At 35.2% G+C, this 23387-nt stretch overlaps 1 protein-coding gene across 4 annotated transcripts in view; it reads left to right on the top strand.

Moving 5' to 3' along the window:
• Positions 1–5775: 5775 nt before the first annotated feature.
• The window catches only part of LOC309974896 (uncharacterized protein), a 69010-nt gene continuing 51398 nt past the window's right edge, over positions 5776–23387 (top strand). For 3 of the 4 annotated variants that reach the window (XM_082859735.1, XM_082859736.1, XM_082859734.1), the window contains exons 1-6: positions 5776–5901; positions 7551–8806; positions 14686–14810; positions 18548–18636; positions 19022–19098; positions 21716–21859. In XM_082859735.1, coding sequence (XP_082715861.1) covers positions 7551–8806; positions 14686–14810; positions 18548–18636; positions 19022–19098; positions 21716–21859 — 1691 coding nt within the window. In that variant the 5' untranslated portion in view covers positions 5776–5901. The remainder of the gene's footprint in view (positions 5902–7550; positions 8807–14685; positions 14811–18547; positions 18637–19021; positions 19099–21715; positions 21860–23387) is intronic. The other variant, XM_082859737.1, reaches the window with a different exon arrangement.

Genomic DNA, 23387 nt, shown 5'->3' with positions numbered 1-23387 from the left:
CTGCATTGGCAGGCAGATTCTTTTTTTTTCTTTTAATTAATTAATTAATTAATTTTTGTCTGTGTTGGGTCTTCGTTGCGTGTGCAGGCATTCTGTAGTTGTGGCAAGCATGGGCTACTCTTCGCTGTGGTGCAGGGGCTTCTTATTGCAGGGGCTTCTCTTTGTTGCGGAGCGTGGGCTCTAGGCACATGGGCTTCAGTAGTTGTGGCAGGCTTAGTTGCTCCACAGCATGTGGGATCTTCCTGGACCAGGGCTTAAACCCGTGTCCCCTGCATTGGCAGGTGGATTCTTAACCACTGCGCCACCAGGGAAACCCTAAATAGAACTTTTATATGCAGTGGGAAACTAAAAAATTTGTGGAACTTGCTTTATTGTGATATTCACTTTACTGCAGTGGTCTAGAACCATATCCATAATATCTCCAGTGTATGCCTATCTGTGTATATATACTAACATCTAATATGAATATGTATATATATTTATCTAATATGAATATATGGATATATATTAGACTATATATATATATTAGAAAATACATATGAGAATATATATTAATCTAAGGTATATATATATTAGGACATATATGTGTGTATGTATGTGTGTATATATATATATATATATATATATATATATATATATCCTAAAGCCAGAATCTTATTTAATGGAGAGACACTAAGACATTTCCACTAAAGTCAGGAACAAGACAAGGATTATCACTATCTGCATAACTATATTGCGCTGAAAGTATTAGTCAGTGCAGTTAGGCAAGAGAAATCAATTAAAGGTATAAGAGTTGAAAAAGAAAAAGAAAAAAATGACCTCTCTTTGCAAATGACATGATAGTACACTTGTTAAATTCTAGACAATCAATGCTAAAACTAAAATAACAAAATAATTCAGTAAGATAGCAGGATACTAAATTAATATGCAAAACAACAGCCTTAACTTATACAAATAATAACCAGTTAGAAGAGCTCATGAAAGAGAAAAATCTCATTGATAATTATAATAAAAAAGATAAAAATACTTAGAAATAAATTTAACAATAACCTATGTGAAGGAAACTATAAAATATTCCTGACACAAAACTTGATTTGAACAAATTGAAAGATATCCTTTCTCAGTTATGATGTGTCAACATTACCTATACATCAGTTCTCCTTTAAGTTAATTTATGAATATAGTGCAATCCCAGTTTTAAAAATACCCAAAAGTTTTTTTTAGAGCTAGGTAAGTTGATACTAAAGTTTACATGAAAAAACAGACACTTAAGAATATCTAGGATACTACTAAAAAGAGCTATTTGAGAGGGGGTGGATAAGCATAGCAAGATACAATTTAAATAGTGTAGTACTGGTATGTGAATAGACAGAAAGACCAATTGAATAAAATAGAAAACCTAGGCTCATGTGTACATTTAATATACTATAAAAGTGATATTGCAAACCACTGGAGCAAAGATGGACTGTTTAATAAATCATGTTGGAGAAAAAAATGGAAATTAATTTCTTATACCATATATATGTATAAACTCCAAATTGATCAGAGATCTAGCAGAAAGTTTGAATGAATTCCTCTTTACCCTGTGTTATGCTTTGTGGCTATGACTTAAAGTCCATGTGCAATAAAGGAATGATGAGTTTTACCCCCATAAAAATAAAAACCTTTTACATGGAAAAAAAACCCCAAGCACAGTTAAAAAAACGACATAAATCAGGAGAAAATATTGCAAGAAATATGCCAGATATAGGGCTAATATCCCTAATATATAAAGACATTTTTTAATTGAGTAAAAAAAAAGATTTAAAAATTCCAATAGAACATGGGCCAATGACAGACAATCCACAAAAAAGATACAAAAATTGTCCCCACTCAAATTAAGAGAAGTATACATTAAAACTACACTGACATACCATTTCTCATTCATTACATTGGCAACAGTTCAGGTAAACTGACACTATCATATATTGCTGGTGGGAATGCAAAATGATACAACCTCTGTGGAAGACAATTTGACAATATGTAGTACATATGGATTTACCCTTTGACCTAGCAATCCTATCTTTAAAGATAGACCTCCTAAAATATAAAAACAGAAGGTTATTTATTGTAGCATTATTTATGATTGCATAATATTGGTTGCTACCTAAACATCCAAGCATCAGATTTTAAGTGAATAAACTATGGTACATCCACACCATGGAGTACTATTCAGCTGTAAAAAAAGAATGAAGAAGATCTCAATAAGTTGATGCAAAGTGATCTCCAGAAGATATTGTTAACTGAAGAAACCAAAATGCAAAACAGCATATGTGGTATGTTCACTTTGGAGGAAGAAAAGAGGAGTAAGAAAACATATATATCTACTTATTTTTGCAAAAAGAAACATAGGAAGGATACATCAGAAACAATAAAATTGTATACATAAAAAAAGGTGGCAGGAAAAAGTGTTCAAGAGATAGGGAAGAGGGACTTCCCTGGTGGTGCAGTGTTTGAGAATCCACCTTCTAATGCAGGGGACACGGGTTTGATCCCTGGTCTGGGAAGATCCCACATGCCGCGGAGCAACTAAGCCTGTGGGCCACAGCTACTGGGCCTGCGCTCTAGAGCCTGCGTGCCACGACTACTGAGCCCGCCCGCCTAGAGTCTGTGCTCCGCAACAAACAGCAGCACCCGCTCGCCGCAACTAGAGAAAGTCTGCGCTGCAACGAAGACCTACTGCAGCCAAACATAAATAAATAAAAAATAAATCAATTTTAAAAAAAAGAGAGAGAGGAGAGTGATATTCCTCTGAATATATCTTTTTGTATGGTTTATACTTTGGCAAGCATATTATTCTACATATTCCAAAAGTAAAAGGGAATTATCAATAATGGAAGGAAAAATAAACTAAAACTGGAAATAGAAACAAATGAACTCAAGTGTATTTCAAATGACTAACTTAAAACCACTGAAGAGGGATAGGGTAGGGCGAGAGAAGTAATCCAAGTCATTTTTGCACCTAGTACTTCGATTTTCAACCCTCAGTCTGGGGAAGAAAAACTACCTTTTTAGTAGACTTGCTTATGTAATTATGCGAATGTATAAATTCTGAAATTGTTTTATGGGTAATTATGTGAATGTAGCAATTCTGAACCTATTTTATGCAGGATTAGGCAAATAAGTAAACGTGCTGTGAGGAAACAAGGTTCTCACTGCTGAAGAAGGCAGACACAAATATGAAACGGGGAAGGCAACAAAGAACACTGTGGAATTCGATTGGAATTGTAAGTATCAACATTCATGATTTCTTAAATGAAAAAAAAAATCTATTCCCCTCTCCCTCACCTCTGTCTACTGAGATGACCTGAAAACAATAATACCCCACTATCAATAAGCACTCTTAGTGCCAAGGTCTTAGCTTCTAAATACCATTCTCCAAGAAAAAAACAAAAGATACCAAGACTTTTGGAGAAATTGTTGATTCTAGGGAAGGAGTAATGAATGTACAGGACAAGCCTGGAAAATCTTGTTGTGCCACAAGGTAAGGAAGTGTTCAATGTGTAGGTCAAAAGGAGCCAACGTGAAGCTAGCCAAATCTCAGATAATTGGAGCATCAAAATAAATAAGGGTGGGAGAGAAGAGGCAAATCCCCCATGCAGAAGAATTCCAAACGAATTACGTAAATACCCTAATGAAGGGAGAGCACTACAGAAATGTGTGCTGGGCACAGCGACTTCCTTCCAAGGAGTACAGAATGGAAGGGGGACGGGGGAGAAGAGTAACTTTACAGTGGAAAAACCTGATAAACACGACTTTAATGATCAAATGCAACATAAACAATCATAAATTATGTTGGTAGTATGTACACTTGTTACAATGTGATGAAAATGACACTTTACCTCTGCGGTCTTCCCCTCAAAAACCCATAACCCCAGTCTAATCATGAGAAAAGCATATATAAATTCCAACAGAAGAGCATCCCACATGGTACCTGCCCAGTTTTCCTCAAAATTGCCAAAGTCATCAAAACCAAGTAGAGTCTGAGGAACTATCACAGCCAAGAGGAGCCTAAGGAGAAATGACAACTCCATATAATATTGTATCCTGGATGGAATCCTGGAACAGAAAGGACATTAGGTAAAAAGTAAGGAAATCTGAAAAACTATGGACTGTACATAATATTAGTGCATCAATATTGGTTCATTAATTGTAACAATGTACCATAATACTGTAAGAGGTTAATAATAGGGGAAACTGTATGTGGGGTGAGGGGGATACATGGGAACTCTGTACTATCTACTCAATTTTTCTCTGAACCTAAAACTGTCCTAAAAATAGTCTATTAATAAACAAACAAATAAATGAGAACAGCAATGGATTATAACGTCTTGAACAAAAAAGAATTCATAAATTCATACTGATAGTAAATAAGTAAGGAGCGCTTTACTTTATAGTAGCATCAGGACTAATAAATGGGGAGGGCTTGAAGGAGCTGGGGGGAAAAAATCAACATTTTGTAACTATCATTGCAAAGATCAATTGCGGTAAGGATCATCAATGGAGGCAAAACCTTAGAGTTTGATTGGGAACAAGACAGCTTGGTCTCAAAGTATCTTTTCACAGATTGCTTATGAGTTGCAAGGGGGAAAACAAACAGCAGAGAAACTGGACAACACCTTGATCCGGTGATAAAAATCAATATCACCTTATAATGGACAGACAGACATCCTGTGCCTCCGGATGTAATATCCCGAGGAAGGACACAATTTCACTTATGTGGTTGTTTCCACCGATGATGCATAATTTGAATCTAATCACAAGGAAAGATCAAATAAAGGTCGATGAGAGAAATTGTATTTGAGGACGAGTCTTTCATTGTAAGGGGATGCATTGCTTTTGGTGAGCCCTCTTGGTCGTAAGGCTGTTAAGTAATCAAATGTAAATATTCCAGACTGTGGTTTTAACTATTATATTTATAAATTAAAACGCTATCGCAACGGGTTTATTTAAATACGTATGAAAAGATTAGCAGTTTCCCTTTCAGGGACCGGAAAGAACACATGTGAAGGAGCGGGTCTAAAGAGAGTGGGAAGGTGGTGGGAAGAGGGAAGGGACCCTCAACTGAGGATTGCCAGTTGTTCGGTTTATAGTTATTTGTCATTTAACAAACACTTACAAAGCACTTATTTTTACCAATCGCTGTTCTATAGAAGCGCTTTTCACAAATCGACTTTTTTAATGGGAAAGCTCAGTAAACGGTCTTTACTTCCTTAAACAAAAGACAGCTGTGTCAAGAAGTGATTTTTCTCATAAGTACTCTTCTCTGTTATCAAGGCTCTGCTGCAGCGATTCTCTTCTTCGATAGAAAAACCTGAGCCTGCAATTACCGACTGGCATTTCATAGAAACGTCGGCAACCCTAGTTGACGAGACCAAATGTTAACTGCCCTTTAAAAAGACTTTAAAACATGCACTGAGAGCAGCTTATGTCTCTATTTGCGGAGCCAGGCACTCACAGTCTCTCTTCCTTCAGGGATGGCCCTAAAGAGCAGGTCGCCACCTTTCTTAGCCGAAGTTGCTATTTCTAAACAACCTCCCGGCGCCAACCTAAGAACTAGTTCCGGTCTACGTTCGTGCTCCTTAGTGCTTGTGTCAAGCAATGGATTATGGGAGAGGCTGAAGTTTCCAGGCCGGGTGTGAACGCCGGACTTCAATTCCCACAATGCCTGGCGAGAATCCGTAATTCCTGCCGGGGCAACCGTGAGGTGGCCGCCATCTTGCGTACGGAGGGCAGGCTTGTAGCTCCGCTCCTGAGGCTCGGGCTTTCAGTCCCTCCCGGTCTCTGCTTTGGGCTGTGTCTCCGTGCTTCTTTCACCGTCTTTATTGAGAGGTAAAGGTCAATGCAGAACTGTGTTATAAGGTGAGTAGACATCCCATTTTCGGTGAGGTGGGGTTGTGGTGTTGACGTTTTCCGGTTTCTCCCTTCTTCCATTAGCGACTTGGGTTCTCCCCTGCGCTTGCCTGAACCTTTTCGTTTAGCCGTAAACGTAGAAGCCGGGAGTAAACCTTTCGGCCTCGGAGCTCTTTGGAATTCCTAGACAGAACCTGAACGTGTCTCCGTTGAGATAGAGAAATTGGGTGACGCGCTTTTGCCCGGGCTACCCTCTTTGGAGGTCAGGAGGCCTTAGGGTTCAGGTCGTGTATAGGCCTCTCCCTCTTAATGCAACCTCCTTTCTCTTCCTTGGGACTTTTCTGCCGTTTCTAATGAGGAAATGAGAAGGTGAGAGGCGGCCTGGGACGGGGCTGTTTCCGGGAGGACGGCGTTCTCTACAGGTGTATCTTCTTTCAGCCTCTCTAGGGCCTACCTGTGTCATTCTGGTTCGTCGCTTTGCCCTTTCCTTTTGCTCTCGTGTTCGAGAAGGGGAGACCAGAGAGCGGGCGGAATGAAGTATTGACTGAGGCTTTTGAATTGTACTCTTGAGGGTCCCCCCAAAAATTTCAAGGGAAGCAGAATTTATCGTCGAGATAGACAAACCATCTGGAAAAGATGAGGGCTTTGGTTTGGGGAGTTGCCAGATTTGGTTTTTAAACATAATATGACATATTTCCGTCATTCGCAGTACAACTGAAGTTATTATTTTTTTCTTTAAAATTAACGTAATACACCCACTTGGAAACCACTTTTACACTACTCGTAAGAGTAGGGCCCATAAAGACTTACATTGAAGTTAATTTGACATTTGATTGCTAATGAGATGTGGTTGTCTGAGGTTTGCTAAGGACCTAGTGATTTTAAACAGGAAGACGTTTATGATGCAATTTATCACAACCAGTTTGGACATGTGTCACTTTGGTTGGCAGACTTACTCTCCCTTTTATTTTTTGAATTTATTTTTTATTATAAATTATTTATGTTTGGCTGCGTTGGGTCTTTGTTGCTGCGCTAGGGCTTTCTCTAGTTGTGGCGAGTGGGGGCTACTCTTCGTTGCGGTGCGCGGGCTTCTCATTGCGGTGGCTTCTCTTGTTGCGGAGCACGGGCTCGCGGAACACGGGCTCTAGGCGCACGGGCTTCAGTAGTTGTGGCGCAGGGGCTTCGTTGCTCCGCGGCATGTGGGATCTTCCCGGACCAGGGTTCGAACCCGTGTCCCCTGCATTGGCAGGTGGATTCTTAACCACTGCGCCACCAGGGAAGTCCTTACTCTCCCTTTTAATACACAGCTGTATGTCTATATCATCAAAATATATATTACTGATTCAGCTTTCTGAGCTTGCTTAAATTCTTGCTTACATCCTCTAAATTCAGAAATACATCATTTAGATTTAAAGATGAGATACATCTTTTTTTTAAAAAGGATGTTTTTTACCTTCAATGAGACTCCTCCTTTAAATCATAATGTCATACCAATAGTAAGTGGCTATAAAGTTACAATTTTATAATTTTTGCATTTTGGGAAAATGTTATTAAATGCTTATATCAAATTAAGTTTATTTCCTGTTGTTTCTGAGGAAACTTTTGTTTAGTTTTTTTTTAATATTAGCTGTTAATTCTGTGATTTATTTGCTCCTCAGATGCCTTATGGTGAAATTGAAGCTAAATCCATGGGACATGGGGAAGAACTAATAAGTGAACCACGCTATAAGAAATTGAAGTCTACTGAAGAGGCATATGTTTTCCCCCATCATGGTAATGCTAATTTTCACAGAAAGCAAAAGAAAACTGGAAATGATTGGGTCCCTGTGACCATCACTGATGTCAGAGGACGTAATTATCCTCAGGAGGACAAAACCAAAACTAGAAGTTTGCTGAAACCTGTGCATGATGAGATGCTTGGTAATAGACGAGATGTTATTAATTCTGTTGATTCACAAGTTTTACAGGATACACGTCCTCCATTGGTATCCACAGATGATGAGATATATAGCACAAGTAAAGCATTTATAGGACCCATTTACAAACCCCCTGAGAAAAAGAAATGTAATGAAAGGAGGAATCGAGCAGACACTATCAGTGGTATAGGTGGGAAAGGAGAACGAAAAGAGAAACAGAAATTTAATTGTAAAAAATCAGAGATTGACAATGAATTATTCCAGTTTTACAAAGAAATTGAAGAGCTTGAAAATGAAAAAGGTGATTCAGAAAGCAGTTGTAAGGAACGTGAACCCTCTGAGGAACAACTCATTCCGTATTATCAGGGCCATAATAATCTGTTAAAATCTGAAGAAGAAAAGAGAAGAGATCTTACCAGTGCCCTTCAGTCATATTGGGGTTACCAGCAGTGCGTGGGGAATGAGCCAGGTAAATATCCTTATAATCGACAAGTAATACCTACCTTTTGTGACAGTTCATTTGCTTCCTTCAGGCCTGAGTGGCAATCAGTGCATTCTTTTTTAGTACCACAAGGCCCTCATCTTTCCAGTTTTAACTATCACTTAAATATTCAAAGATTCAACGTTCCACCAAATCCATCACCAAATATTTTCCATGCCCAAGATGGCTTTCAGATGCAAAATGGATATTACGTAAATAGTTGTCATGTTAACTGGAATTGTTTGACTTTTGATCAGAACAATGGATATACTGACTGTAGTGACATTACCAGTAGTGACCATCCCTCTAGAAATGGCTACACTGTGCAAGATGAATATGCGAATAATGGTTTCTGTGAAACCAGTGAAGGATGCTGGAAAGCTCCTTCTGTGGACAAGCATAATCGAACTGACAGGTTTATGAACCAGCATTTTCAAGAGGAAAAGTTAAATAAATTGCAGAAGTTACTTATTCTTTTAAGAGGTTTGCCTGGTTCTGGGAAAACAACATTGTCTCGGTAAGTAAAGGATACCAAGTGAATACTTGGTAATTTATTACTTAAAAATCATAAATGATAGTTGTAATCAGTGGCAAATGCTTTTATGTTTCTAGTAAAAAATCTTTAATTTGTTATACTTGAAAATGGCATCTGATGGTAAATATTTTAAAAGATGTTTTCTGATAGAGGAAAGGAGAATTGGCATATATATTTATGTTAAGATTCTGCTAAGAGCTTTAAATATAGTTTCACCATGTAAAAGGACGGTGATGAAAGCAAATGCTATTTGAGAACTGTGCTGGCCTTCCCTTTTAAGTCAGCTATTCAGGAGGAGTTGAATTCATAGGTTGAAGACTTGGGCTTTGACTCAGTTATTTCACTTTGTGACCTTGGACAGGTTTTGCTGTTAATAATAATGAGTAATACTTATTTTTCTGGAATTATTGTGAGAAGCAAATGAGATAACCCAAGGAAGGGAATTTTGAGTGTGTTTTAAGAACTGTGCCGTGTTCATACCATTATTGACAAAGAGAAACTTTTTTTGGTTTCTTTAAGGAGTTTGAAATGAGCAATATCTGAATTAATGGAATTAGAACTGATGATGTTTTATCATGTGCCGAAATGTTTAAAATTCCTGTTTTTGTTTACATTTTAAAAACAGAATATTGATGCATTCCAGTATATTTGTGCAGTTGTGAAAAATAGCACAAAGAAAAACAATACAAATTCTTTGTAGTTTATGTAGGATGATTCAAGCTTTATGCTAGATAAGGAGAAAAAGGAAATTTATTTGATGTCTTTGGGTGAGGATAAAAAAGTCAAAGGAAAAAAAAAAACAAAGTCCAAGGAACCATTTTGTAAATGTTTTATATTTATTTGTAAGACACTCTGAATCACCTAAACAAAACTTCTTCAGAAGCAGGAAATCGGAGAAAGATTAAATTATGATGCAGACATTTCAAGCTAGATTGTAAGCTGTGATTTTGTAAATGAATTTGAATTTAAGTCTATGTATTTTGATTCCTTTGCAGTGAAGATTTTGTAGAGAAAATAAAATTTCAGTGCTTCTTTAGAAAGAATAGAAATTAAGAGTGAAGTTGTCTTACAAGCATGGGCATTCTTCTAGATTTAGAATATAATATCAGAGAAAAGAAAAGTTGAAATTTGGAAATCGGATGAAGAGATCTCCTAGCAAGGGCTTCTGGTACAGAATAAATGTAAGAAAGAATGATTAGGTTCGGAACAACATATTGGAGTATGTTGAAACTAAAAGTGAATGAAGTGTGGTGGTAATTCAGTAAAATTTCAAGGAGACATAATTGTAGTGCGAAATGACAGAGGTGATTATATATAATATGTATCTTTATTTGAGGAATTAGGTTTAATAAGAATGGAAGTTATAGTCGCAACTACCATTTATGTTATCATTTACAACTTAGAGAGTACTTCCATATGTAACAGTGTTGTGAGATGAATTATAGTCTTTTCATTTTTTAGAAGGAGTACAGGCTAATAAAAAGAATGAGTTCAGGTTAAAGGACTTGGGAGAAGTTACAAAAACTGCTAAGAGATCAAACTGGGGATGTAAATGGTAGTGTGTTTCTTATCTAATCCTTCAGTTTAATATCTATCACATGTGTAGCCGTATACCTGACTCCTGACTTTGAGTAGCTTGGTTAAAGAAGCAGGAGTCTCTCTTTAGGTCAGTACTTTTTTTGAATGAAGTAGAAATGGTTGTTTGGGATTGGTTATAAAGCCACATATTCTCTAGTGAGGAATGGTTTCATGTTGGATTTAGCTTTCCAAATGAGCTTTGAAAAAAGGAATAAAGATTGGGAGAATCAGAGTTGAACTGATTTGGGGCGTTAAAAGATAACATTGTTTAGTATTGCTATGTGGTAATGAGTTATAGGGGGTTAGATAAATTTCAAATTCTTTTGGGATAGTATTTAAGTCCCTTTCTTCCTTAATTTAGTCCTTACCTATCTTCATATCCTTCTGCGCTTGGACTAGTACCCTGCCGTCCATTGCAGGAGACTTAATACTTGTCCGTTCATTGTTCTCAGGATTCTACTTATTCAGAGGTTCTCTTAAATGCCTCCACTTTTGATGTTTTGGTTTCTCATCTCACCCCTCAGTTATCCTCCTTCTGAACTCATGTAGGATTTGCCTTTACCACTCTTTGCATGTAGCATAAGCTACACAAGACAGCATTATTTTTTTATTTATTGATAGCTGGACCAGGGTGGTATGCAAGGCCACTCAGTATGTCAGGAGGTAAAGGGTTCATGAAGTGTCAGTTTTACTCAGAATTATTTGGGAAAATCACTTCTTTTTTTTTTTTTTTAATTTATTTATTTTTGGCTGCTTTGGGGCTTTGTTGCACGTGGGCTTTTCTCTAGTTGGCGGCGAGTGGGGGCTACTCTTCGTTGCGGTGTGCGGGCTTCTCATTGTCGTGGCTTCTCTGGTTGCAGAGCATGGGCTCTAGGCACGCGGGCTTCAGTAGTTGCGGCACGCAGGCTCAGTAGTTCTGGCTTGCGGGCTCTAGAGCACAGGCTCAGTAGTTGTGCACAGGCTTAGCTGCTCCGTGGCATGTGGGATATTCCCGGATCAGGGCTTGAACCCGTGTCTCCTGCATTGGCAGGCAGATTCTTAACCACTGCACCACCAGGGAAGCCAATCACTTCTATTTTTAAATGTACATGATATATTACAAAAATTTATATGGTTCTTAGAAATTAAAAAAAATAAAATATGAAAATTAACTGTAGTAGACCATTTGGGGGAATAAGGTTCTCAAAATGAGGTTTAAAGAATACGATTCACTTGTTCTTACTTAAGTGAAAGTTATAAGCACAGAGTGCATTAGTTTTCTATGGCTGTGTAACAAATTACCCTAAAGCTGAGTTGTTAAAGCAACAGACATTTATTGTCTCACAGTTTCTGAAGGACAGGAATCTGGGTGCCTCTGGTTCAAGTCTCTAACAATGCTATGATCAAGATGTTGGCTAGGGCTGTGTTTTGGACTGAAAGCTTGTCTTGGGGAGGATCTGCATGGAATATCTCTCACAAGTTTTTTTTTTTTTTAGATGTTGGGGGTAGGAGTTTATTAATTAATTAATTTATTTTTGGCTGTGTTGGGTCTTCATTTCTGTGCGAGGGCTTTCTCTAGCTGTGGCAAGCGGGGGCCACTCTTCATCGCCGTGCGCGGGCCTCTCACTGTCGCGGTCTCGCAGCCTCTCTTGTTGCAGAGCACAGGCTCCAGACGCGCAGGCTCAGTAATTGTGGCTCACGGGCCTAGTTGCTCCGCAGCATGTGGGACCCTCTCAGACCAGGGCTCAAACCCGTGTCCCCTGCATTGGCAGGCAGATTCTCAATCACTGCGCCACCAGGGAAGCCCTCTCGCAAGTCTTGTTGACAAGACTCAGTTCCTTGTGAGCTGTTGGATTGAGGGCCTCAGTTCCTTGCTGTCTGTAGGCTGGAGAGTCCCTTCAGTTCTTTGCTACTTGGACCTCTCCCCATTCACAATGTGAAGAGGGAAAGTGAGCCACTTCCTGCCCCCCCATAATCTAATCTTGGAAATGAAATTCCGTATCCTGTTAGTTGGAAGCTAGTTGCTGACTCAAACCCACACGCAAGGAGAGGGGATTATATAAGGGCGTGAATTCCAGGAGGCAGGGATCTTGTAAGCCATTGGTTTTGGCTCTCCCACCACTATTTATGTAATTCTGGTGGCCTGATTTCTGAAATTATTTTCTTTTCTGGATTTGTTTAATACCATATTGGCAAGGTTGTTGTGAGAATTCGATGCAGTCATAGATGTATATATATATAAGATGCTTGGCACATACTAGGTCCTCAAAAAAGACAGCGATTTTGAAAAAATACAAATCAAGTGGCCAGTGGGACCACATCTGAATTTTTTATTAGATACTTGATTTTTCAAAGTTGTAAATTTTGATGTTCTGAGAATCCATTTTAGTACCTGTCTTAACTTGTGAGGGTTCTGATAGAACCTGACTATAAGAATTTTGAAAATACTAATATTCTTAAATAATTTATTTTTGGTTCAAATGGGTGGTATGACATCATATATATCTAGATTGATACAGGTATTTTGGAGATAATTCAGGGAATTTTGAAAAGATGTGTGAGCAGTCTGGGAGGAAAAAAATTCTCCAAGCTAAAATTACTTGCTTTAATTATGATTTATATATTTAAGATATTCTTCATTGAGATTTACTCATGTTTGATGTTGACTTGGTTTAATGATGTAAATTGATTTACTGTCCCTTCTCTCTCCACTTTTTTTTTTTATTTGGAAGAGGTTAAGGTTAAACATTTCTTGGATACAAAAGCTCCTGTGCTCTTGTAGTATGTTATTATTAACATCTGACAGATCACCTAAAAAAGTAATAGAACAGGAGAAAAAAAGAAAAGAAACATAAGGTATTCAGGAAAGATGGTATCAGGTTTCTGGTATTGTTGAGTGTAACTAGGTATCATGGTTGATGATAATCAAGATCTTTTCAGGTGATTGAGCTTTGGTTTGGAATACTAATATTATGGCATTTTTATATTCTGGGTTATCTCTTATAAGCAAATAAGATGCCAAATGTGTTAGATGGTATATTTTGGGAAAATTGTGGCTGCTTAAAAAAGAAATCCAACTCCAGCCTCCCAAACAAGCAAACAAATAATTTAAACTATTTACTTTAATTTGGTTTGTTTGAAGTAATTTGAACTATAATTCTATGAGTGAAAATATATATTAAATTTTTAAACTTTTATATATGTGTTTTTATTGTTATTATAAAATATATACAATTTTATTATAACCTGAGGAAAGGAGAGATGTTTGTTATCTTAATTGTTGAAATCCTTCCTATTACCTTTTATTAGGAAGTATTCTTGGATCATCCCAGGACAGTATCATCCCTTCTACCACCTTCTACTCCCTTCCCCCTCTCAAAAAGAAATTATATTGGGCTGGCCAAAAAGTTCGTTTGGATTTTTTCCATAACATCTTACAACATCTTATGGAAAAACCCCAACGAACTTTTTGACCATCCCCAATAGAATGATATGCAATTGCCTAATGGTTGAGGGAGGGGAGATAAATAACAAAATATTTTTGTTATTGTTGGATCTAAATTATTCTTACTGTCTTTTCCCTTTTCTCAGCACACCTCCAGTCTCTTTCATGAGTCACTGGTTATGGGAACACTTGTCAGTCTCTCTGTGCTTAGAAATTAAAGATGGTATCATATTGTGAGAACAAAGCGTGATTACCACTGACTTGTTCTGAGAGTGTATTCTTTAGCGTTTAGTAATTAATTTCACTTATTAATTTAATCTCTTAAAATTTTTAAATTTGATTTTACTCTGGAGGATCATAGGTTGTTTCGCAGCATTAAACCTCAAGTTCCACTTTCAGGTCATAGATGTTTGTGCTTCATAGGAATGAGTTTATCAAAGCTGTCTTCAGTCAAATATAGTTTTCCTCAGGTAAATTGCTTGCTTAGGCTTACTTGTCTTTTAGGTTACCTGTTGCACTAAATTTAGACAATTTTAGACACCAAATACAAATTCACTAAAGTTAAATCATGGATAATAGTTGACATCATTTTGGGATTGAAGAGTGTTTTTAAAAGTTGCAATACAAAAGCCACTTTAAAAAGTTTTTATTACTGGCTATTACTATGTAGATTTAAGTGTGAAGTGATGTTTGAAATCTGAAAGCTTTTTTAAGGTTCAGCTCCTATGCTAGTCTATCTGCAGTATACTTATAAGTATGTACCAGAAATTCATTTAATAACCTTTCCTTTGTGGCTTATTTCTGACGGTTATAGATTTTATATTGTAAATGGCACCTTTATGATTTCTTTTATTAACAGAATTCTGCTTGGTCAGAGTCGTGATGGCATTGTGTTCAGCACTGATGACTATTTCCACCATCAAGATGGGTACAGGTATAATGTTAATCAACTTGGTGATGCCCATGACTGGAACCAGAACAGAGGTTTGTTTTGGGCCTAGTCTCCCGGGATAGAATATTTGACTAGGAGTCAGAATACCTGAATTTTTATTCTCAACTTTTTACTTTTACCAGCTGGATGACTTTGACAAGCCATTGAAAGAGCTTTGAGACCCAGTTTTTCATCTATTAGAAGCAGTGATAATTATACTTGCCCTACTTGATTGAGGTTGTGAAAATCAGAGAATGTGGTTAGAATATTTTTTTAACTGTAAATAGTGTATATAAACTGGTACAATAGAGGTATAGGATATTTTGATAGACTTTATTTTATACCTCATGAAAAAATTCAGAAAACTCTTGATACTTTTGTTACGTATTCCCAAAAGTTATTTCCTTGAGTAATGCTAATGTTTTCTAAGGCTTAATATTAATGCCCATGAATATTAAAAGTTTTTTTCATTGATGTCACTTTACAAAAAATTTACTTAATACATTTTTTAGAGGTATATGGGTCACTTTATTTTCATTTTGGAATAGTAGTTCTTTCTTAACCTTGGCTGCACATTTGAATCACTTGGGGAACTTTTAAAAAAAGTTATGCCTGAGTCTTAGCCTCGGAGATTCTGGTTTAGTTGATTTGGAGTGGATCTAAACATCGGTATTTTTTTGAAAGTTATCCATATATTCTAATGTTGCAGTCAGGATTGAAAACTATTGATCTAGAACTATGTAAGTACATGCTTATGCTATAATCTATAATTTCTTTTTTAAAAGAAATTAAAGATGCATTGATGATGAAACATTATTTAAACCTAGAATAGAGAGATTATATTGAAGCCCACACACCCATCACTCAGAATTATTATCACTTATCAAGATATTGCTATATTTGCTTCAACCCTTTTGCTTTCACTCCACCCTCCTTTTTTAATTTGCTGAAGTATTTTTTTAAAGCAAATTCTAGACATCATACTTCACACATTTCAAGTAAATCTTCTTACTTAATTGCAGTGCCATTATCACACCTAAAAAACAAAACAAAACCCAATTCCTTGACATCATGTAATATAGTCTGTAATCAGATTTCCCCTATTGTCTTAAATATTTCTTTACAGTTGTTTTAATCAGGATCTAAACAAGGTCTTTGTAGTACATTTGGCTTTATGATTCTTTTAATTAAGTTAATCTATAGCAGTTTTCCCTCTTTTTGCTCTCCTACCATTAACTTATTGCAGAAAGTTGGTTGGTGGTTCTGTAGAGTGTCCCATAGCCTATGGTTGTTGGTTTGCTTCCTTGTGGTAATCATTTAACTTGTAGGATTTATTAGGTTCAACCTTTTTTTTTTTGTAAGTAAATGGTTGTCCCATTTTTAGTGATGGTAAGATCAGTAGCTTCAAAGGGACAGCCTAATCCCTGATTTATTCAACAATGAATTGTTTCCTTAACCAGTTATTTCATTAAAGTTTGCAAAATGGTGATTTTCTAGGACTTTCATTCTTTCTGTGTTTAGTAGCTAGAATTCTTCTGTAATGAAGAACTTCCTCTTGCCTAGAACTAGCAACTAAGGTTACCCTAAAGTACAGTATATACAGGAAAAACAGAATAAATGCTTTTCTTTTTTAATTGTCAATTTTCAGAGTAAGGAATTTCATTGAGGATGCTTTTGAGTAAAAAGTTTAAATGTCAGATGTTTGATTATAAGATTATTTCCTAGTATTGGTTCTAGGATTTCTCCAAATAGAGAGTAGCATAAATTTAAAGAGAGTAGCATAATATTTTAAAATATTACTTCTTTTTGAATTTTTAAAATGCTGCAGCGTTACTGCCCAAATCCAGTAATGATGATGTTACAGTTCCAAAAAGTGCTTGGAGTTATTGGCCCAGAGTTAAGGGGAGTAGAAGTAGGTGATTAAGTGGAATGAGCCAGTATACCTTTGGTGAACTGGGAAGTTTGTTTCTGTGAAACATTTTTTTCTTTTTGCAATACTAGTTTAGAATATTTCATTAAAATGTTCGTGCCATGTGAATTCTACTTGCTGAACATATTGGTGTGTAGATAAACTACTGGTTTTATTAGTATAATAAATAGGGGCTTTTTCAAGGTAATTTTTAACCTTTTTCAAAGCAATAATAACTAGCAGTCATTAGACATTTTGAAAATTATGAGCATTACATTTAATTTAGGGCAAAATTTCTCTTTTCTACAAATATTTATTGAATACTTTTAAGTGCCAGGCATTATTCAGGGAATATGTATCTGCCTCATGTTTATTAGAAGGATCTAAATTGATCTTTAACTGCTTATAAGTTAAAAATATCTCCAAGGTGTCATTTTTCTCTTTCTTAGAGTATGGTGTTTAATTTGTTTAAGAAAATGACTCTCTTTATTTGAGTAGTCAAACATTGTTTACTTAGGCACTCTATTCTCCTGGAGTGCACTGGAATGTGGTATTGGGTGTTGATTATTCATGGAAAGAGAATAATCTCCCCATTCCTGCAAATCAGAGATTTATTTGGTGAATAAGCTCCTCTTGTAGATAAGCTCCTCTTGTAGAACATAACTCCTTGGAGGTGTAAGCCTGTCAGAGATTAGGAAAATTAATACTTTTTTAAAAAATGAAAGTTTTGATCATTGTTTGGGGATGGAGCAGTGGGAGTTGATAGCATCTTGGTATCCTATTTATGACTTAGATTCTAAATGTAGTATTTAGAGACATCTTCTCCGAAATAGATATTCCACCATAGTCATTACTTCTTACCTAACGTTTAGAATTTTGTCTGCCCTTCGACATCTATGTAAGTGTTTTCATTGTGTAGAACTTAGTGGTTTGAATTCTAAATCCCAGCAAAACTTACATATCATTGCATTTTGCCTCAGCCTTTTAAATTTTATAGTGGGTTCTTAATTATCTTGCCTGTTTACACTTAAGAGGTACACACATTCCTGTCATTATGAGTGGCTCACTGTGGCACGTATTCTCACCTTATGTGGGAAGAGATGGCATAGGGAGAGGGAGATATGGTTTGGAACAGTTCCATTGTAGCTCAACTCCTAATTTCAGAATCATAGTCCTAAGAAATATCCGGTCAGTTGAACTGTGGTATTTAGGTACTTGGTATATAAGTAATGACAAATCCATAGCACTTTTTTTTTTTTTTTAAACTTAAGTCTGTCTTACTTCAAAAGCATTATTTGTAATTATAGAACATTGGAAAATAAAGATAAGCATAAAATGCATATATTCCCAACACCTACAGAAGACAACTTTTGGTGTCTTAGTAACTCTTCCCACATCTTTATATTTTGACCAAAATAAGATCAGACTTACATGTTATCTTATAAATTGCCATTTTCTTTTAACGGTCTCCATCTTCCCATGTCAATAAATGTTTTCCTCTTTTCATACTCAGACCATATTCAAATGTAACTTGTTCCTACATTTTCTGTAAATGAAAGCTCTAGACTGAAGTCTTTATTAGCTGTTAAGTTCAACAAAATATTTACTCTAAAATGTTCTTTACAGCTAGTTTGTCAAAACCAGCATCTGGTCTGGAGAATATACATTGCATGTGTTTATGTCTCTTAATTCCATTTAATATAGCAGAGTGCTTTTATTTTCATGGCTCTAACTCAAAAGATTACACGGTTTTGGTTTTAAGTACAGGGATGTAGGAAATATCTTAATGAATGTTTAAATTTTATTTTGTGTATTTTTATCTAATAAAAATATCTGTTTTTTGGTTTTTTTTTTGTTTTTTAAATTTATTTTTTATTTCAGCAAAACAAGCTATCAATCAGGGGAGATCTCCAGTTATAATAGACAACACTAATACACAAGCTTGGGAAATGAAACCATATGTGGAAATGGTAAATATGAGATATGAGAGAGTTTTTATATTATCAATTTTTTCATATTCTGAAATTTTGGTTACATTGATCTTTATTACTAAAACACTTGTCCTTGTTCTCTGAAGAGGTGTGTTCATTTGCTTAGTTTTTTTAAAAATTGGGAATGGTGCTTATTAAGCAATATGTTTATCTTGTTAGTTTTGCCTGGACTTGAGGATAGTAATTGGAATTTGTCCATTAAGTGGTCTTAAAATATTTATAAACTGTATTATTTTAAAAGTAAAACTTTTCTTGGTTGAGCAAATTTAGAAGTATTGTCTAAGTGAAATTTATATCTGTCTGCCATCTTTTTACTTTAAGACGTATTCCCTGGGTTTTTGTTTTCTTCCTTTCTTTTGTGTAGGCCATAGGAAAAGGATACAGAGTAGAGTTTCATGAACCTGAAACTTGGTGGAAATTTGATCCTGAAGAATTAGAAAAGTAAGGCACTCAAAAAATTTGTAATCCCTTATCTTTTTTTTTCTCCTTTACATGGTCAATTTCTTTACTAGCTTTTGCTTGTTATATCTTTGGTACCTGTGAATAGGGACTACTACTACTCACATTCTGTTAAGAGGAACATTGACTTAAATGCAAGGTGTTTGAGGATCTTTGCACTGTTAAATTTCATTAAATATTTCTTGTTAAGCGTGTTTGTTATTTTTCTTACGTGAATTTCCGCATTGTTTCCCAATTTGTTGAATGCTAATGGAGATCCGGAAAACTGAGAGAAAAGTTAGGACTTTTCCCTCTGCTTTTTAGCTAGGCCACTTCTCTGCATTGCCTTTCCAACTTCATCTCCTTCCCATTTTAGATCCCATCACCCTTTCACCTGGTGCTTTTATCTCTCCCCTTTTCCCATCTTTACTGCTACTGATCCATTATCCCATACCCAAGATTCTGGGAATCAATGTGTTTTGGAATTCAGATTTTTTTTTTTTAATTTTAGAAAGGAAGTATATAGTGCATATACCTAATTGTAACACTCCTAGCAGAGTTTGGGGCAGTATGGTATATAATCAGACATCTTAATATTTCTGCAGCAGATCACGAATGGTCAGTCTAAGTAGAAAGGAAAGATTCTACATCGTTTAATGTTAATTCTGAGTAGATCATGCTGCCAAATGAGTACAGGTGTGGTTAGACTTTGCTGCTACATGAGTCAACAGAAAACTGAATTTTCAGAGCATTTTAGATTTCAGGATTTGTGGTGATAGATGGTGGACTTGTATTACATTCAACCCTGCTCTTCCATTTGTCTTTACCTTCATCCCTTTCCCCTAGTTTTCCTGACTATGACTCGTTTTTCTTTCTTCATTTTCACTCGGACACAACCCCCTTTTGGAAACAACTTTAAGATGTAATTCACATACCTTACAATTTACCCATTAAAAGTGTACAATTCAGTGGTTTTCAGTGTATTCACAGAGTTGTATGACCATCACCTCTCTTTGTAAAACCATTTTTTCCTCCCACCTCAGTTTGCCCTCTTCTAGCTTAAAACTGTTATTCTGTGTATGGTGTTCAACTAATTTAATTCTTCCCCCTTGCCTTTCATTCCTTTTGTACCTTTGAATTTTTATTCCTTTGGTTACCTTTCTTTCCCTTTCTGACTTGCATGCCAAATCAAATTTATGAAGAGTTAAACTGATAAATATTATTAATATCTGGTATTGTTTGCCTGCCTCTGTGTATATTGCACCTCAGGTAGAAGAGAGTTTAAAAACTAAAGATATTTGGGTTATGCTGAATAAATGAATTATTGAAATTGTTATACAGTTAGGCTTTATTTACATTTGAGACTGTTGAAATGTATTACAATTCTTAATATAAATTAACTTTACAAAATAAAGTAAGTTTAACTGATATCTAGTATAGTTTGACAGATTTTTTTGGTAAAGAATTGGTTGAATCATCAATTTTGACTTCTTGTGGGTTTCTATAGCTTGGCCAATTTCAACCTTGACCTCAGATCTCTCTTTTTCTCTCTTTTTTATTTTTCAATCTTCTATTTTTTCTCTCTCTTGCTTTCTCTTCTCATCTTTAACCTAAACATCAGTAGTTTTGAAATCTAAACATTTCTTTTATGTCTCTTTTCTGGAAAAATGAGTTAGTTTTAGTAAATCTAGAACTATAACATTAAATATAAAATATGTTCTGTGTGTTTTGCCATGTCCAAGTCAAGTTACGGAAAACTACAAGTATAGAATACATTGTAAAAATTTCTTTGAGGGTCAAGAATAATTTTTAAACCACTTTTTGTTATCATAATTAAACTCACAGGAAAGTACATAAAATATAAATATGTAGCTTAACAAATTTCTTATAAAACAGATATTCATTTAACCATTACCCGTGTCATGAGAGCATTACCCACTTTAGAAGTTTTTTGAGTTCCTTTTCCCAGTAACAATTTCGTAATTCCCTGGTAATTACTTACTTGCTTTTCCTTAAAGCTTTTTTTTTTTTTTAAATATACTTTGCTTTAGCATCATGGTTTAATTTTTTCTCAAACTTTATATAAATAGAATTACAGTATATATTCATTATATCTAGTTTCTTTCACTCAACATTACGTTTGTGAGATATGTACAAATTGTATCTGTAATAATATAGTTTGGTATCAATAATAATTTTTTTTTAATAACGCAAGTGTGCTAAAATAACTTTTAAAAGTGATATATATTTTATATTTATTTTTGTCAGTCCTGGAAGCCCACTCAATTCTTCTATAATTTTCAAAACAGTATCTCATAATTTTTTACTCTTGTTTAAAAAGAGGGGAAGATTAACTCAGTGGTTCTGTGAATCAGTAGTTAGTTCTGTGTGAAGAAGGTGTAATTAGTTAACATTTTGCTGTGATTTATGGTATCTTTAAGCTTTTTAAGATACTGTTTAAACCTGAGAGAGCCTTTTTTTTTAATGTGAGGTGTATCTTCTGGTATTTATTTGCAAAATGTAATTTGAAATCTGTACTCTATTACTCTAAAACAGTGTAATCTCTAAGCCTGTACATTCTAAAAGAAAAAAGAATTAAAATCCTTTTCTTTTTTGGTAGGAGGAATAAACATGGTGTTTCTCGAAAGAAGATTGCTCAGATGTTGGATCGTTATGAATATCAAATGTCCATCTCTATTGTAATGAATTCAGTGGAACCGCCACACAAAAGCACACAAAGACCTCCTTCACAGGGGAGACAGAGGTGGGGAGGCTCTCTAGGCTCACATAATGAAGTCTGTGTTACAAATAATCATTAAGTTGGTTATTTTCAGCTAACGCATTTGTTGCGTGCCCTTGAAAAAAAAATTAGCCTGTCTTGAAGTTTAAGTAGTTTCAAATTTAAAAAAAGACTACTTTGCCTCACAAAAGATGTTCCCAGCAAGTTGTTTAAATTCTAAAGTGTAAATAAAAATTATATAAAATTGTATTTTAAATGTTTTTATAATCTTTTGTTGTAATACCTTTGTTTATTATGAAGATACCTGAGTAGAGTGGGTAGGAACCAGAATGTTTTTCTATAATTGAATTTTAAACTAATTTTATCTTTTGTAGATAATGTCAGACAGTTTTATAGTTCATACCGAAATTCAACTTTTCATAAAACTTTAGTATTTTTCCTTGACTATCTTAAATATATAAGAAATACTAGTTATAGGCACCTTAGTTGATTCCTCTATTCATTATACAGGTAAAATTATGTTTCTGCAAATTCATCTATGTGAAAAAGTATTTCTAAGCTATAACTAGCATATCCCTTCTTTAAAACAAAATTCTCTATCAAATACCACACAGTAAGTGTATCAGTCACCTGGGGTGTTTTCTCCGTAATATACGTTTTCATCACCCTTCTTCTTAAGCCATCTCGTATCTCCCCAAACCCCTGATTCTGGAATGCATAAACAGGGCAATCACTATATAGTTTGCAAAAGCTCTTCAGGCTGTTTTGATAGTATATCACTTTTCTCTATTTAAATTAACACAGTGTAATTCTAATATAAAAAATATTATTTTAAAAAAATATTATTTAAAAAAAATATTTTAGACAGTTCCTTAGCATTAGTTGTAGGAAGATGTGTCCCATAGGATATTTTACTTCTCCGGGTTTTAGTTTTTCTGTAGAGACAACTGTGTATCTCACTGGATAGTTTTTGTTGGATTGTGTTCTATCACTTAAAATTTTTAAATTGAGATGGGATTCATTTCAGAGATCTTGCAGTTCATCCTAACTTTGCTTTGATTTATCCATTTTTAGGAAAAAATGGAGCTAATTACAACTACTTTTAAAAATTTTTATGTTTTACATGATAATAGTTTGTCCTTTAAGTTTTCTTTCTCCTAAACCAGCCCATTCCTAATCCCATAATCTTTCTTTTTTTTCTTTAATTTTTATTTTATGTCAGAGTATAGTTGATTAACAATGATCTGTTAGTTACAGGTGTAGAGCAAAGTGGTGAATCCCATAATCTTTCTTCCAATGTTGTTTTAAAACCTTTGGTGTTTTTTCAGCTGTAAATGTTCTCTCACATCTTTATATTACTTTTTAACTAATATTAAATTATTAAGTGATATTAAGTTGTAAGACTCAAAGCTAAATATTAGTACATAGCAAGGTCTTTATTGCATTACCTTTAGTGAGATAAGAATATGATTTCTATTTATTTGTACTAACAGTGCTGTTTACATTTAAATGGGTATTACCATGCTTTATTTTGTGTAACACATATGTATGT

Source organism: Leucopleurus acutus, assembly GCF_964270905.1.
Source record: "Leucopleurus acutus genome assembly, chromosome: 18".
In the NCBI taxonomy this organism is placed as follows: Eukaryota; Metazoa; Chordata; class Mammalia; order Artiodactyla; family Delphinidae; genus Leucopleurus; species Leucopleurus acutus.
Note: the sequence above shows the minus strand (reverse complement) of the source record. Positions and strands in the feature narration are given on the sequence as shown.